The following is a 16,256-nucleotide window of genomic DNA, read 5'->3' as shown; positions in this document are numbered from 1 at the left end:
GGTGAGGGGGGATATTTGGTGGGGGGGTTGTGCTGGGTTTTTTTTCTGTTCTTCTTCTTCTTCTTCTTCTTCTCTTTTCCTATCTACTTTTCCTACATACTCTTAAACTAAGATTCATGACTTGGTCAAGATTGCTAGATGAGAAACACGCTATTGTTCGTTGGACTTCGTTCATCGATTCCCACTCTCCGCTGCTAGCTGGAGCCATACAAACACCCCTTGAGTAGGAGACACCTCGAACAAAACCAACACGCTAGGTCCACCGTTGAGCCTCACTCACCATGTCCTCCATGTCTTCTCTCTACGGAAACCAGCGCAAGAGGAATTTCGCGGCCAGCATCTGGAGCTTCGACTCAGGCTATGGAACACAGGATACCTTGGACGACGGAATGGGGAATCCGAGTCGTCGAGCTGTGAGTAGGGATTCCCTGACGACTTCTTACCAGTGCTAATGATGGGTAGTTTTATCTCCATGCGGGCATGTCGACGAACAGTTTGCAAGGGAGGTTGGAGAGCTGTGAGGATTTGGTTGCACCGGAACACCAAGGCTCGCATCCAGCTTTTGTGCCCGGTTCGAGGCCCTGCAATGATTATCCTGCTCAGGGGACGAGCAATGCGGCCAATGGATGCTTGAGTTGTGGATCTTGGAATGCCACGGATTCGGCGGACCGGAATGGTCGCTGTGAAGGCTGTCACGTCTCGACGACTGTGCAGCCGAGCAAGTTGTTGCTCGACGACTTCGACGCGAAACCGATCCAGTCGTGGATGTCCACCGCCGTGTATCATGGCAGAAGAGAGCCAGAACCAGAGGAGAGACTAGTACCAACTCGCTGCTCAGCCTGCGAACTCTCCGCTCTTATCCATCCCTCCACACACTTCCCCTGCCCCAGCTGTGCACCACCACCTAGTCAACAACCCCCTCTTCAACCACAGGAGGAAGAAGACCACAAAATCCGCCGTTCCCACGCCCGCCGCACCCACAAACTGCCCCTCTCAGCCCTGACCGGCCTCCAAGCCTGGCTAGACGCCCACCAAGACGACCCCTACCCGAGCGCCAACGAAAAGAAGCAACTAGCCCAGCAGTGCGGCATCACGGAGAAACAAGTAACGACCTGGTTCACCAATGCCCGGGCCCGCCAACTCAGTCCCCTGGATACCTATCTCTCGTCCGCTTCGGAGCAGGAAGCTGCTTCGGAGACCGATATCGCGAGTGCCGCCGCCCTGAGTCCCGCATACCTCTCTCCATCCGACAACACGGGCTTTACTTATCTCTCCGACACCGCCACCACTCGCACGCCCACCGGGCATGGCCATTGCAAAGCAGCAGCCTCCATCTCCGGCAGCAGCGCCTTCTCCGTCTCCGCCTCCCCCTTGCACGCCCGTTTCCTGCCATCCAAGTCGCGCCGCGGGAAGAAGAAGAATTATCGTCGAAATTTGACGAGTCCGCATACCTATACGACTACCAGTAGCAATACCGCATCACCTCAACCGAACGCGTATCTCCAATCCCCCATCGAACCCCTCAGCGACACCACCCCTTCCTCCGCCCCAGACCAGGAACTCTGGCAGTGTACCTTCTGCCGTCGGCCCCTGGTCCCCAAATCCTGGCGCCGCCATGAAGAGACGCAGCATCGACCGAGGGCGCAGTGGACGTGCATGTTGCATGGGCCGCGGTTGACTCTGACAACAACCCCGTCTGCGTCAGGGGCTGCTGTATCCCCTATAGCGACAACAGGAACAAGAACAACGACGGCAGCAGCAGCAGCAGCAGAAGAGACGTCCTTCTGCGCCTTCTGCATGCTGGAAAACCCGCCCGAGGAGCATTTCCGCACGCACCACCGGATCCCCGAGTGTGAGCGTCGGTCGCTCGCCGAACGCACGTTTTTCAGGCCGGACCATTTGAGGCAGCATGTTAGGAATTTTCATGGGACGGGGTTGGGCGAGGTGGTGCAGGGGAGGTGGAAGTGGGGAGGCAATGGCGGTCTCGGTAGCGGCGGAAGTGGGAATGGGGAAGAGGTCTGGATATGTGGGTTTTGCGGTGTTAAGCTCAGGAGTTGGACGGTGAGGGAGAGGCATGTAGCGGGGCATTTTAAGGAGGGGAGGAGGATGGGGGAGTGGAGGGAGTGGCCTTCGCCTTTGCCTTCGCCTGCGGCCGTGGATGTGGATGTCGGGGACGAGGGGATCAAGAGAAGGGAGACGGGGAGGGAGAGAAGAGGGAGTAAGTGGAATCCGTTGAAGAGATTCGGGACGAAGAAGGGAGAGGGTGAAGAGGCGGATAATGAGCTCGAGGAGGAGGCGCAGGAGGACCACCGTAGCTCGTTCGGCTCCGGGTTTGTGCGTCGCCTTAGCCGGACGCTGACGCGTAGGTCGACGACTCGGAGGAGAAGCAAGGAGCAGCAGAGTGGGGAGTTGGCTCCGACTGCAGCTGCGAGCAATGAGCATATCAAGCGAGAGGAGGGGGTGCGTGATCCCGCGTTCGCTATGATGGATTTCGATGCTCCGGCGTTGTCGAACACTGCCGTGTCGCACATGCACACGGCCCTGGCGCCGATGTCGATGTCGATGACAATGTCGAACATGCCTGGATTCGACTATCCGATGTACCAGGATCGCAACAACACGCTGGCCCTACCGGATATCAACAACGATCCACTACTCCCGATTTCGAATTCGAATCCAAACCATCCAGATATCTCCTTCATGGATGTGGACATCGATTGGTCCCATATGGGAGATGGATTCGCACAATCCCAGCTGCAGATGCAGCAGTGCCCTCAGTTCACCTCTGACCCTGCTGCACATGGCGCTGGGATGGGTCATCCGCCTTCTCAGATGGGGCTTGATGGGGATCTTATCGGTGATGGTTTGGCGGCAGGGGATGGCACGTGGGATCTTGACACTGGCGTTGAGTACCCAGTTCCCACCAGCGGTTCTCATATACCTGGGGGAGAGATGCAGAGCGGTGGATATCGATGGGGTGGGCTGCGTTGAGTATCGACATGGTTGCTTGAGGTATGCTTGGGGCGGAGATAGTTCCTTTTCTGTTTTTGGGGTTTCTTGTGTTTCGAGGCGTGTATGGTTGACGGATTTAGGCGATGGGAAAGGAACAGATGCTCGGCCTGTAGGATTAGCAATTGGGGGAATGCATATCTCTTCTCCGTTTTTCCCCTTTGCATCTTTCTCTTTGTCTCTCTCTTAAGGCACTTTATAGCGTAGGTAGCTTGGATAGAATGCGTCTGTTGGCCCCTTGACTATCTTTTTAGAAGGTTTAAAAAGTGTCTAAGTTGCGCTTACACTAGCTTATTAGATTAAAGGTAAAATATCAAACAGGAACGTCCTCACTGTGCCTGAAGCGACTGCTGAGCTAGCTAGGAGCAAGAGCAGGAGGACGACTCCATTGAGCTTGAAGGGAACCAAGGAGCAAGACATCGCGTATTCGTCAATGACGGGTAGACTGAAATCATTAGCCATCATTCAATCGGGTGACACCGGTTGTCGCAATATGCCGCTCGCACTCACCACGGGCAAACGCAACGCATAAGGATCCATTGCACTTACACCTTCCACGGACCACGACGACGTTCCAGTGTATGCTCCTTTCTGGGAGCATCGGAAGAGACAGAAGTTACCACTTGGGGCAAGGGTGAAGGCTGCAGTAAGAAAGCGGACGGGCCCCAGGGATGAGCAGCCCATAGCACTGGCTCTTGTCATATCCCACAACAAGTATCGTGGACCTTCTCCGCCTTGTGCACTCCCGGATATCCACTGTCAGTTCCGTGGCACCCTTCGTGTCCGGCAGTGAAGCGTCGTGCAGCTGCGAAACGTCCCCCATCGTACCATTTGCGGCACCAAATCCCGGCCCTGACAGCTTCGTCTTCGGAGTTTGGTAAATGAATGCAGTCCAATGGACGTATATCTCTTCCTCGAAGCTGTTCCAGTCACTACCAAACCGTTCCTCTCATGTCTCGTCAGTTGAGAACTGTTAGTTTTGTGATCAAATGAAAGCTTGCTCTGCTAAACAGAAGCACTTCGGCATGTGCCTGCATAGTACGAACCCAGAGAGAGAGAGGCACAGAGCAAAACACAAGGCAACGAAACTAGCGAAGCCATCGGTGACGCAGGCGAAGTGTCATGATGAGGACGAGTGGAAGAGGAGGAGAGATGAAGTCACACAGAATTGGCGCCAGGGAAGGAGCGCCTTACCACAAGGGGAAGCAGCGGCTTGGCGGGTGGGTTGCACCAAGATGTGAAGGCACAGTTTTGACGCCACCAACGGGCAGTTGGCAGTTGGCGGGTTGGACAAAGAATAATAGGTTGATGGGACGGTTGGGAACCAATAAATGGAGCAATGGATATTGGATGGCGATAGCAAGTTAACGGAAGTACTGTTCAACAAGCAAGATGATGATGCCTGTGAGCGGGATTCGGAGGTGAATATAGCGTTCATAGCGTTGCATGTTAGAAGACGACGTTGGCATGTGGACCGAACTCTCAGAGTATGAATGCCTCTTGACGAAACGGACATGCATTTTGAAGGATAACTACGTCTTTTGGATGTCGGCATCGCAGAAACGATATTGCAATCGTACTTGTCGTATAAAACACATCACATCTAACATCCTACCCTCCGCGAACCACTCAGCTACCCTCCGTCCTCTGCAAAGACGCGCAGGTGAGTCAGGGGTATGAGACTGGCTGCCGTCAGTGTTGGGCGGAATAGGCTCGTAGCGACGACACTGTTGTGAGTGGGCATGTCATGTATATATGTGAAGCGCGAAGGTGCTGGAGACGCGTTTTACAGCAAAATGATGTTATTGTAAAGATGTGTGCCAGACTCTCGTCCGTAGTGAGGAAAAGAAAAGCCACCAGTCCATAGTTGGTTGGCGCCGCATGTGAATCGGCGCACATGATTGGATTTCGGTTTCTCGTTAAAAGCGGGATCCGCCAACGACTTGCAAAGGATCGACGATGCGGTCAATCATGGGTGCTGGCTGCTGGTGCTGCGAGAAGTGATATCTGTTGTAGAAAAGAAGCGCTACCAGAAGAAGACTACTGTGTATATTCTTCCACTGGAACTCTTCGCAGACGAATGCAGCGCAGTGAATGCCATATAGTCTTAGCCACCGTCTGTATGTACTGTGTATTCCGTACCCAGCACATGTTTACGGCAGCCTGCTGACTGGGCTGTGAGGTAGATGTGTCCAGTTCGCATCAGGCTTTCAATGCTTAGCCCACAGTGACCGGATTAGCATTTCCACAGTCAGTCCCCTCCATGCTCACAATTGGCAGGAAACCATTCACTTTTTTCCTTTCATGACTTTCTTCGCCGGCCGAACTTTGCTCGTTCGCTCATCATGGATGGGTAGACGGGGAAGGCGCTAGCGCGGCGCAGAGGCACATGGACAGAGAGGCCGTGAAGAGAGGGAAGGCGCGACGCAGACGCAGCATCACAACAATGCCGCATCAGCACCCGCACCGCCGCCGTCAAGGTCGCTGCAAAGATGCCAAAACCTGTCATAGGGTAGCCGCTCGAAGATACCAGCCTCTTCTCATAGTGCTCTTGTATTCATGAGGAGCAGGCAAGTGGACGGCGCGCGAAGGGGCTGGCTCCATCAATAATGATCATGTTGTTCCTCAGCGAAAAAGCTCACCCTGAAACGGGGGGTCCGTGCCCGCGCCAAGAGCAGGATCAGGCCGCTAGCTCCCAGTTACCTTATAAAGAGGATGCTCATATGAAATCCCGGCGCCCGCCCACCACTTCAGCACGTCTCCCCGACGCGCGCGCACCAGCAGCACCACTCCACCCCGCGCATCCCTTAGTCAGCCCGGATTTTCATCGTCACGTGACTTGCACTCCGCCTACGATCAATCCTACTACGATGCCCCAGTGCATGGCGGTGCCCATGTGAATGGCTGGCTGCGCGTCTCTCTGCCCTACCGAACTCGTGCCATCCTCTCCCCTTCTTTTCTCATTCACCGCGTTCGAGCGTCCGGTCTAGCGCCGCCCGCCAAACCGCGCGACCATGAGGTACGTAGCGCCTGCATGCCCGCCCACTTTAAAAAGAGTGCAGGAGGACACCGGCTAACAATTCCTACAGTGCCACCAGATTGGACCGCCTAGTAACGTAGGTGCATCCAGAGTAGCCTGTGTTTCATGCCCGCCTTTTACCCACCCTATCGCTCGTTTCCCTGCTGTTTTCTGTTTTGGTTTTCCTTCCTCGAATCAAAATGCCCCATTCCTCTTCCCTACAGGCGTAGCCCCACTAACCTTTGCCAAGCCTACTAGAGACGGGCAGTACTGCTTTAATCCGCAATACAGCAGCCGACCAGCTCGCCGACGTCCAGAAACAACATCCCGAGGAGCTCTTCAACCTCCTCACCCGCGTCATCCCCTACCTGCATTCCAAGAATTGGGACACCCGCGTCACTGCTGCAAGAGCCATTGGCGGCATCGTCTCCAACGCTGAAAAGTTCGATCCTAATGCCCATGACTCCACCGAACCCAACGGTCATACCAAATCCGAAGAAACCACCAATGGCTCCGACGTCAAGAAAGAAGAGCTGGACGATGGCACTTGTACGCCCTCGGAGACCCAGCTGGATCTCCGGACCCTGGATTTGCCTTCCATTCTGAAGTTTGGCAAGCCCCTTGTCGGGAGTGCAGGCAAGGAGTATGACTTCAAGCTTGCTTCCATGGATCCCGCCGAACGTCTAGCTCATCAGAAGAAGAGCCTGACGGCACGTCTCGGCCTTGGCGGCGAATACATTGAAGAGGACCTCGTCACAGACAATGACATATTGGCCCAGACGCCCGGCGCTCGTACACCAGCCATGCACCGTCTCGACACCAATGTCTCTCGCGCAAACAGTATCCATTCCGCTTCAGGCTCGTCTCCCCCAGCTGCCACGCCCATCTCCGAGCAGCAGCCCGGATTGAGCAAGCGTCAGCTCAACATGCTGAAACGCAAGGCGAAGAAAGAGGTCCATAACAGAGCGAATAAGGTTCAAATCGTGGAGCTGGGACCTCGCCGACAGAGCACCCTCACCGATTACCCTCAGACACCAGCAGCCGCGACGCCTTACCCGATCAAACAGGAAGTCAAGGAGGAAAACGGCAACGATGATTCCATGGGTGACTACTTTTCTCTTGAGCGTCAAGGAGGTGATGATGACACCAAATTCGTGAAAGAGTTCAAGGGCGCCCCGGTACCAGACAAGTCATCGTTCCAAACCGAGGCCGAGGAAAGTGGTCTGGAATGGCCTTTCGAGCGGTTATGCGAATATCTAAGTCTGGAACTCTTCGATCACAATTGGGAAGTTCGGCACGGCGCTGCCATGGGTCTCCGCGAAGTCCTTCGCGTCCATGGCGCGGGCGCTGGGAGACAAAAGGGAAAGACGAGAGCGGAAAACGACGCGCTGAACCAGCGCTGGCTGAACGACCTTGCCTGCCGCATATGTTGCGTCTTTATGCTAGACCGTTTCGCCGATTTCATGTCCGACAACGCCGTGGTCCCTATACGAGAGACTGCTGGCCAGGCGCTGGGTGCACTCCTTCAGTACCTTTCCCCAGATAATGTGATTGCGACATTCAATGTCTTGTATCGGCTGGTCATGCAGGATGACACAGAGGACAAAGCAGCGTGGCAAGTCTGCCATGGAGGCATGATTGGCCTTCGATATCTGGTCGCTGTGCGGAACGACCTCTTGCTCCAAAATGACACGCTCATGGACGGGGTACTCAAAGCAGTCATCAAAGGTCTAGGAGATTCCGACGACGACGTGCGCGCCATCAGCGCAGCGACCCTCATTCCCGTCGCCAAAGAGATAGTGGAAATGCGACCGCATGCTCTCCCGGGCCTCATCAACCAAGTATGGGCTTGCCTTGCCGACTTGACGGACGATCTCAGCGCGAGTACCGGGTCCATTATGGATCTTCTGGCTAAACTTTGTGGCTTCCCTCAGGTGCTGAGCGCCATGCAAGCGAACGCCCAGGTCGATCCGTCTCAATCCTTCCATGAACTGGTTCCCAGGCTATTCCCCTTCCTTCGACATACCATCACCAGTGTTCGCGCGGCGGTTCTGCGAGCACTCATCACCTTCCTCAACATCCAAGCGGCTGAGACGGACCCTTGGATTGACAGCAAAGCGCTGCAGTTGATATTCCAGAATGTGCTTCTCGAGCGAGATGAGCTTGTTTCGAAATTTTCTTCCCAGCTCTGGGACGCCGTCATTGACCGTGTAGGATCCAACCCGAGCGAATTGCAGAAACAGCTTGAGCCAATCCTTGACAAGATTATACCGTTGACCCTGACCCCGATTGGCGTTCCTCTTCATCCCATCTCAATGGACCCCTCTATGCTCATCCGACCGTCAGGGCATGCTTTTGGTCCTCCATTGAATAGTCAGCCTACGAGAAGAGCAAGTCCACCAGGGTCGATCAGCGAGCCTGCGCACAAGAGGCGGAAGAAGTCGAAGCACGGAAAGGATGATTTCCTTGCGACCTCCACAACACCGCTTTCGCACAATGTAGATGGCCACATGGTCAGCGGCAACCTTGAGCTTGTAGGCTTTGAGGTAATGGTCCGGGCTCGTATCTCAGCCGCTCGAGCGCTTGGGAAGGCAATAGCCGCGTGGCCGGAGCAATCCAGACAGCAGACTTTCGTTTCGAGACTTCTACCTTCGCTCAAGTCACCAAATTCAACCACCCAACTTACGACCGCCATCATCATCGAGGAGTTTGGACGATCGCTCGGCACCAAGGATGCTCTTGCCGTCTCTTGCGCGGAAGCGCTCGTGCCTGTCGTCGAGGGAGAAAGACCTACGGCGTACGAAGACCTGGTCCCGAAGCTGCAAGTTGTTCGTTCACGCTGCTCTGCGCTATTGAACATTTTCCAAAACAGCCATGTGCAAGGCTTGCCTCAACTGGCCGTCGTCGTGCAGGGAGATCCGTCAGCTAGTTCCTACGCCTTCTCCACTGCCGATGCCGATAAGCTCCTCAACGTGCAGTTGGAAAAGTTGAAGAAGAGTCTGACACCTGCGGCTCGCATGGTGGCACAATCCCAGCTGGCCGCCGCAACGGCGGAGCTGGAGGAGTCCCTCCAAGCCGCCAAGGACATCAAGGAGGAACGAGATGTCCGCATCAAGGCTGCCGCCGCAGGCGCTTTGATTGCACTTCATTCGCCTCCCAAAAAGCCAGCCATGACAATCACGGCCATTATGGACAGTGTCAAGAAGGAAGAGAATGTCCAGTTACAGAAACGCTCTGCTGCCGCCATTGCTGGGTTCATTGAGCACTTGGTGAATGCCGGTCGGAATGTTGTCGTCAATAAGGTGGTCGGCAACCTGGCCAAGTTCTACTGCATGGAGACGGCAGAGACTCCTGAATTCCATGGCCATGCGCACGTCGAAACGGGAATCCTCACTCTTAAGAAGGACGAGGACGTCCGCGACCACCCCGATGCCGCAAAATTCGCGGAGGAGTCGAGAGCGGCGCGGATCACGAAGCGCGGGGCCCGCGAAGCACTTGAACAGGTCGCACAGATCTTTGGTGCCGACCTTCTTGCAAAAGTTCCCATTCTGCTCGACCTCATCGAGAGACCCATCAGGCGGGCTTTTACTGAGGACACCTTACCCCCGGAAATTGCACAGGACGACGGCATTTTCGGACAGGAAGTCGTGGATGCCTTCTCTACCTTGCGCGCTTTGGTTGGCAAGATTCATCCGGAAGCGCAAGGGTTCGTCAGGCAACTCCTCCCACTGATCGCCAAAGCGCTCCAATCCAGACTGTACGTTCTGCGCTATGTTGCCGCGAAGTGTTTCGCTACGATCTGCAGCGTCATTCCTATCGAAGGCATCACGATGTTGGTAGAGAACGTGCTTCCAACCATCAGTAACCCGAGCAATGTCCATTGGCGGCAGGGTGCCATCGAATGCATCTACCACCTGATTCACGTCATGGAAGACAATATCCTCCCCTATGTCATTTTCCTGATCACTCCCGTTCTCGGTCGAATGAGCGATTCGGATAATGATGTGCGCCTTCTCGCCACTACAAGCTTTGCAACACTTGTCAAGTTGGTGCCTCTGGAAGCTGGTATCCCCGACCCGCCTGGTCTACCCGAAAGTCTACTCAAAGGCCGTGAAAAGGAGCGCAAGTTCGTGGCGCAGATGCTGGACGCCAAGAAAGTCGAACCCTTTGAGATTCCTGTGGGCATAAAAGCAACACTGCGGTCGTACCAACAGGACGGTGTAAACTGGCTAGCTTTCCTAAACCGATACAACCTACACGGTATTCTTTGCGACGATATGGGTCTTGGCAAGACACTGCAGACCCTGTGCATGGTCGCGAGTGATCATCACATGCGTGCAGAAGAATATGCGAAAACGCAGGATCCCAATTGTCGCCGTTTACCCTCTCTCATCATATGTCCTCCGACATTGTCTGGGCACTGGCAGCAAGAGATTCGGCAATACGCTCCTTTCCTGACATCTTTGGCTTACGTTGGTCCGCCCTCGGTGCGTAACCAGCTCCGATCCCAACTTGACAAGGTCGACATCGTCATTACTTCCTACGACATCTGCCGCAACGACAATGACGTTCTCCGGCCGCTGGCTTGGAATTACTGCGTGCTCGACGAGGGACATTTGATCAAGAACTCAAAGTCGAAGACCAGCCAGTCCGTCAAGAATTTTCAGTCCAACCATCGTCTGATCCTCTCTGGAACCCCAATCCAGAACAATGTGCTTGAGCTGTGGTCGCTCTTCGACTTCCTTATGCCGGGTTTCCTTGGCACGGAAAAGGTGTTCCAAGAAAGATTCGCAAAGCCCATTGCGCAATCCCGCTTCGCCAAATCATCGTCAAAAGAGCAAGAACGAGGTGCGCTTGCTATCGAGGCACTCCACAAGCAGGTATTGCCCTTCCTTCTCCGCCGCCTCAAGGAAGAAGTGTTGGACGATCTGCCTCCGAAAATCATCCAAAATTATTACTGCGACCTGTCCGATCTCCAACGCAAGCTCTTCGAGGATTTCACCAAGAAGGAGGTCAAGGAGATCCAAGCAAAGGCTGGCGCTGGTGATCGCGAAAGCAAGCAACACATCTTCCAGGCGCTGCAATATATGAAAAAACTCTGCAACTCACCGGCGCTTGTCATCAAACCGGCTCACAAGCACTACCAAGCAACCCAGAAGTATCTCAAGCAGCATAACACGGCCCTTGAGGATATCGCGCACGCTCCTAAATTGGGTGCGCTCAGGGACCTTCTTGTGGACTGTGGCATCGGCACAGCAGACGTCGTGAAGGATAAGACGGCAATTCCTAACGGCGACCTCCCCGAAGCTGTCTCCCAACACCGCGCGCTCGTCTTCTGTCAAATGAAGGAAATGCTCGACATGGTGCAGACCAATGTCCTGGAAAAGATGCTTCCGTCCGTCCAGTTCATGCGCCTGGACGGCTCAGTCGAGGCCAACAAGCGCCAGGACATTGTTAACAAGTTCAACTCGGATCCTTCCTATGATGTTCTGCTCCTGACGACGTCGGTCGGTGGCCTTGGTCTTAATCTGACAGGCGCCGATACCGTCATCTTCGTCGAGCATGACTGGAATCCACAGAAGGATATACAGGCCATGGATCGGGCACATCGCATTGGGCAGAAAAAGGTAGTTAACGTCTACCGCATCGTCACGCGCGGGACGTTGGAGGAGAAAATTTTAAAGTACGTTTTTCTGTTTTCTGGTATTTTGATTGAGTTGCTAATTTTATCCCCAGCCTCCAGCGCTTCAAAATCGACGTCGCCTCCACCGTCGTCAACCAGCAAAACGCCGGTCTGGGCTCCATGCAAACCGATCAGATCCTCGACCTGTTCAACGTCTCTGCCGACAGCGCAGACTCGTCTGCCATGCCGCTGCCGCCGACGGATAATGAAGGCGCGATTGATGAGAACGATGCGGTGGATGCGACGGGCAACGTCAGGGAGAAGGGGCAGAAGGGCTTCTTGGATGAGTTGGGCGAGCTGTGGGATGAGAGGCAGTATGAGGAGGAGTTTGATCTTGAGGGGTTCTTGGGGAAGATGAAGGGGTAAAAACGCCACCAAAGGGAACTTGTGGGGGGTAGCTAGATTTCCTTCTCGATTCGTGTTGGCGTTCTTGGAGGTGTGGGTTGATAGGGGTTGGCTTTTCCGGTTGGTGTGCATTTGCATGGAGGGGTAGGTGCGTGCCGGGGGTTTCTCTCCTCTTCGGTGTTTCTTTTCTCTGGGTGTTTTTCTCTCTAATGCTTTGCTTTAGCATGGCGTTGGGTGGGGAATCTTCTCTCTTGGCCTGGTTGGGAAAAGGAAATGGGTGGGTGTATGTATGGTTATGGGTGCGGCGGGAATGTGTGTATGAATAGCTCGGGATTGGGGTATTGGTATTCTAAGCGAAGTACACGGAAGTTCGCCTCGGAAGGTGTAGGCGATGAGAAATGAGATACATGGTTATGACATGGGGTTTTGAGGTCCGATATATTTTCCAACCCGACTTGATGGCGTTTCATCTTGCAAATGCATGTGAGGTTGAGCCTTGTCGTCGATGGGACCCTGGACCCACTTTCATGCACTGCCCAGGTGTCGATCCATGGATCTGGCCTTAGCCGCATGTTACCGCCACGTGACGAGCTTATACGCACCACGCGACCGTGCTTGACTCGAGCTACCATTCATCCATCACGCAGCCTGGAGCTGTCCCTGCTGTCCACTCACTCTCCCCTCCTCCGTCTTCCCTCCCCCTCCCCCCTTATCCATTTCCACCTCCACGTTCTTGTTTCTCCCCTCGAAACCTTTGCCTCAGAGCCGAGTTAGGACTCTGTCATCCTGGTGCTGCTCCTTCCGGACCGTGCCATCTTCGTCCTTTGGTGGGAGGCCTACCGGGCTTCTACGCTTGCGAACTCCACCATGGCGGTCAAAGCCGTGGTGCCGTTCCTGGTGGCCATGATGTTGGTGACGGGCGTGTGTAATACGTTGTTGACAAAGTATCAGGTACGCCCATTTCTTTCCCCCTCTCATCCTTCCATCCTGCCCTCCCGCACTCCTCACTAACCTGCTCATCTAGGACATGCAATGCGTCTCCAACTGCGCCTCCTCGGACCCCCGCCGCCGCAAGCACTTCGAACAGCCCGTCCTGCAGACCCTCCAAATGTTCATCGGTGAAATGGGCTGCTGGCTCGTCATCGGCGGCTTCTCCCTCTACCAGCGCGTCAAATCCCGCCGCACGGGATATGAAGCCATTCCCCCATCGACTTCGCACTCGGCGGCAGGCATCATCACGCCAACGTCCGACGAGAGTTCCACGCCGAGCGTCGTGAATCCCTTGAAGCCCATACACCCGGAGCGCATCCCGCTCACGGGGATATCCATCTTCCTTCTCGCCCTCCCCGCCATCTGCGACATCGCGGGGACGACGCTCATGAACGTGGGCCTCCTCTTCGTCGCGGCGAGTATCTACCAAATGACGCGCGGCGCGCTCGTCCTCTTTGTCGGCCTCTTCAGCGTCTGGTTCCTCAAGAGGCATCTGGGCCTGTACAAATGGTTCGCGCTCTTCGTCGTCGTCTTCGGCGTCGCGGTGGTAGGGTTGGCAGGGTACGTGACGCAGGACCATAAAGCGCGGCCGGGCATCGAGGCCGTTGTAGTGGCTGCGAAGCACTCCCCCGCGATCTGGACCGTCATCGGCGTGCTACTCATCGCGGGCGCGCAGGTCTTCACGGCCACGCAGTTTGTGCTCGAGGAGCGCATCATGGAGAAGTACGCCATGGAGCCCATCAAGGTGGTGGGGTGGGAGGGCATCTTCGGGTTCCTGGTCACGGCCGTGGCCATGGTGGTGCTGCATTTGGCCATTGGGACGGGGTATTTCAATGCGCGCGAGGGGTTGCGGCAGATGGTGCAGCATCGGGCGATTGCCGTCAGTAGTGTGCTGATTATGATTAGTATCGGGTATGTCTTGCCTCTCTCTCTTCCTTCCTTTCCCTAGCTATCTCATAGAGAGGGACGCTGAATTTGCATCTACTAACCATTTTCTGCTCTTTCTCAGCGGCTTCAACTTCTTCGGCCTGTCCGTCACGCGCTCCGTCTCGGCCACGTCGCGCTCCACCATTGACACGTGCCGCACCCTCTTCATCTGGATCGTCTCGCTCGGCCTTGGCTGGGAGACGTTCAAGTGGCTCCAGGTCCTGGGCTTCGCGCTGCTCGTCTACGGCACCTTTTTGTTCAACGATATCGTTAGGCCCCCGCTGAAGGCTTGTTATGAGCGGGGTAGGGAGGGAGAGACGGAGGAGTTGTTGCCCGAGGAGCCGATTGAGCATTTTTAGTTTCAGGTCCCAGGGGGTGGGTGGGTGGAGGGGTGTTGGATTTGAGATGGGGTGGGAAGGGATTTTGGCCTGATGGATGGATAGAGGTATGTGGATGGATGATGGTGGTTCTGGCCCATTTTTTTGGTTGTGCATTTATGGTGTTTCCGGGACGGACGTTTTGGGCATTCATGAGAGGTATTTAGAGCAGTCGATATCGTATATATACAGCGAAATGATAAAGTAGATTCGGATCTGTGCTCGACCTACACATCAACTTGCCATTAATAAATGCGAGCCCTGGCATACATATGAAGCAAGGGTAATTGCAGTTCGAATGGCAAGTCAAGCAAGCTCATTTGATATGGGTGTTTTTGAAAAATTCAGAGTACAGCACGTTTATAGACTCCGTAAGAAACATCCCTTTGATCAAAAAGAGTTCGCCCATCCGAATGCCGAGTCCGAATGCAAAAGGAAGATGTTATGTGTGATATGGTACTTCATGATGCCATTACATCATTACTGATTCCCATTCCCATTCCTTCCGTTTTTGCCTCTGCCTGTCCCACCGATTTCGAATTTCCCCTCGATACCCTCACCCGCATCGCAATCTACACTGGTTGCATCTATTCCTGCTCAGCGTAGCCCTCCGCGGGCGCCTCGCCACCCTCCTGCTGCTCCGCCAGCCGCTGCTGCTCGGCCGCCTGCTGGGCGGCGAGGGCCTTGGCGCCGTAGTCCTGCGACATGGGCTGCAGGACGGGCTGCTCCTCTTTGGGCTCGATGATGGTGACGGAATCGGGGAGGGTCTTGGACGGGCCGGCCTTGCCCTCGGGGTCAGAGCCGCGCATGATCTTGACCTTGATACCCAGCACACCCTGCCGGAGGAGGACGTGGCGAGTTGCCGTGTCAATGAAGTCCTTGGCCGGCTGGCCGGAGTGGATCATGAAGCCGTCCTACAGTCACGCAGTCAGCGTAATGTTCGTACGAAAGCAGCCTCTCGACGTACGGTGAACTTCATGCTCTTGGCACGGGCAGCCCGGAGCTTTCCGGAAACGACAACCTCGCAGCCCTTGGCGCCGCTCTCCATGATAAATCTCAGCACACCGTAGCATGCCCGGCGGACGGCCAGACCGTTGAGGAGCTTGTATCGGAGGGACTCGCACTGAGCGACGGCGGAGAGACCGCGATTCTGCACCTTGGCGGCATACAGGGAGACGGAGTTCTCGGGGAACTTGAAGCGCTTCTGGATGAGCGAGGTGAGTTCGCGGATACGACGGCCCTGCTCGCCGAGGACCTCTTGTGTGTGCGTGGCCCGGATGATGATGTCGGTGACGGTGGGGGTGACGCGGACCTCGACGCCCGAGTAGCCCTCCTCGGCGAGCTCGCGCTGGAAGAACTCGTTCAGCTCGGCGTAGAAGACACCGTCTGTGAAGGCATGTTAGCGCTTCGCTCTGTGTGTGCGCGCTTCCCCTGTATCCTGCAACACCCCCGATTCTAGCACAGAAAACCATTCCTCCATGCCAATGAAATCTTTCTAGCCTCATCGAGGCGCATGTTCCCGGGTCTGATCCACCAACTGTATGAAAGGGTATATCGTACCAGCGACGAACTTCCTCCTCTTGGAGCTACTCATGGTTAGCTAAACGTTCATTTCAGCAAGCGTTCCAGAGAGACTCACATAGCACCCTGAGTGGCAGCCATGTTGTCGGGTTAGTAGGGTTGACAAAGGTAAACTCCCGGGGCTGGAGTTACGAATCTCGTCGTTGTCGTGCTTGTCGGTCGTGGCGGGAGGTTGAGAGATGCGGACCTTGAATATTCGCAACTGTGCTAAGCGAAGTGGTGCGCTAAACCTTTTTGGGCGATGGCCCCGCCCAACGACTCCAGATCGCAAGAGGAAGTTGAACTGCGACAATAACATGATTGAAAGGCTGGTACTTGTATTTTC

The 16,256-nt window shown here is 55.1% G+C and overlaps 4 protein-coding genes across 4 annotated transcripts; 3 read left to right on the top strand and 1 right to left on the bottom strand.

The window, feature by feature from the left end:
* Nucleotides 1-106: 106 nt before the first annotated feature.
* On the top strand, nucleotides 107-3,294 carry EI97DRAFT_434276 (uncharacterized protein). The gene has a single exon (XM_033798594.1). The coding sequence runs from the start codon at nucleotides 481-483 to the stop codon at nucleotides 2,989-2,991; it is 2,511 nt and encodes an 836-aa protein (XP_033652974.1). The 5' UTR covers nucleotides 107-480; the 3' UTR covers nucleotides 2,992-3,294.
* A 2,457-nt stretch (nucleotides 3,295-5,751) lies between these two features.
* EI97DRAFT_468006 (uncharacterized protein) lies at nucleotides 5,752-12,472 on the top strand. Its single transcript, XM_033801633.1, has 4 exons — nucleotides 5,752-6,028; nucleotides 6,099-6,125; nucleotides 6,279-11,711; nucleotides 11,765-12,472. Exons 1-4 carry the CDS (start codon nucleotides 6,024-6,026, stop codon nucleotides 12,075-12,077), a joined length of 5,778 nt encoding a protein of 1,925 aa, XP_033652973.1. The 5' UTR covers nucleotides 5,752-6,023; the 3' UTR covers nucleotides 12,078-12,472.
* A 223-nt stretch (nucleotides 12,473-12,695) lies between these two features.
* On the top strand, nucleotides 12,696-14,332 carry EI97DRAFT_420457 (uncharacterized protein; the record flags this gene model as incomplete). The annotated part of the gene is made up of 3 exons (XM_033797029.1): nucleotides 12,696-13,007; nucleotides 13,081-13,958; nucleotides 14,056-14,332. The coding sequence occupies exons 1-3, from the start codon at nucleotides 12,924-12,926 to the stop codon at nucleotides 14,330-14,332; spliced, it is 1,239 nt and encodes a 412-aa protein (XP_033652972.1). The 5' UTR covers nucleotides 12,696-12,923.
* Nucleotides 14,333-14,529: 197 nt separating this feature from the next.
* EI97DRAFT_400347 (ribosomal protein S3) lies at nucleotides 14,530-16,098 on the bottom strand. Its single transcript, XM_033796437.1, has 4 exons — nucleotides 15,990-16,098; nucleotides 15,911-15,936; nucleotides 15,318-15,736; nucleotides 14,530-15,264 (listed from the first exon to the last, which is right to left on the bottom strand). The coding sequence occupies exons 1-4, from the start codon at nucleotides 16,010-16,012 to the stop codon at nucleotides 14,938-14,940; spliced, it is 795 nt and encodes a 264-aa protein (XP_033652971.1). The 5' UTR covers nucleotides 16,013-16,098; the 3' UTR covers nucleotides 14,530-14,937.
* Between the last annotated feature and the right edge of the window lie 158 nt (nucleotides 16,099-16,256).

This window comes from Westerdykella ornata (assembly GCF_010094085.1).
Source record: "Westerdykella ornata strain CBS 379.55 unplaced genomic scaffold EI97scaffold_14, whole genome shotgun sequence".
Classification (NCBI taxonomy): Eukaryota; Fungi; Ascomycota; class Dothideomycetes; order Pleosporales; family Sporormiaceae; genus Westerdykella; species Westerdykella ornata.
The sequence above is the reverse complement of the archived record's forward strand: the minus strand, read 5'-3'. Positions and strand labels throughout refer to the sequence as shown.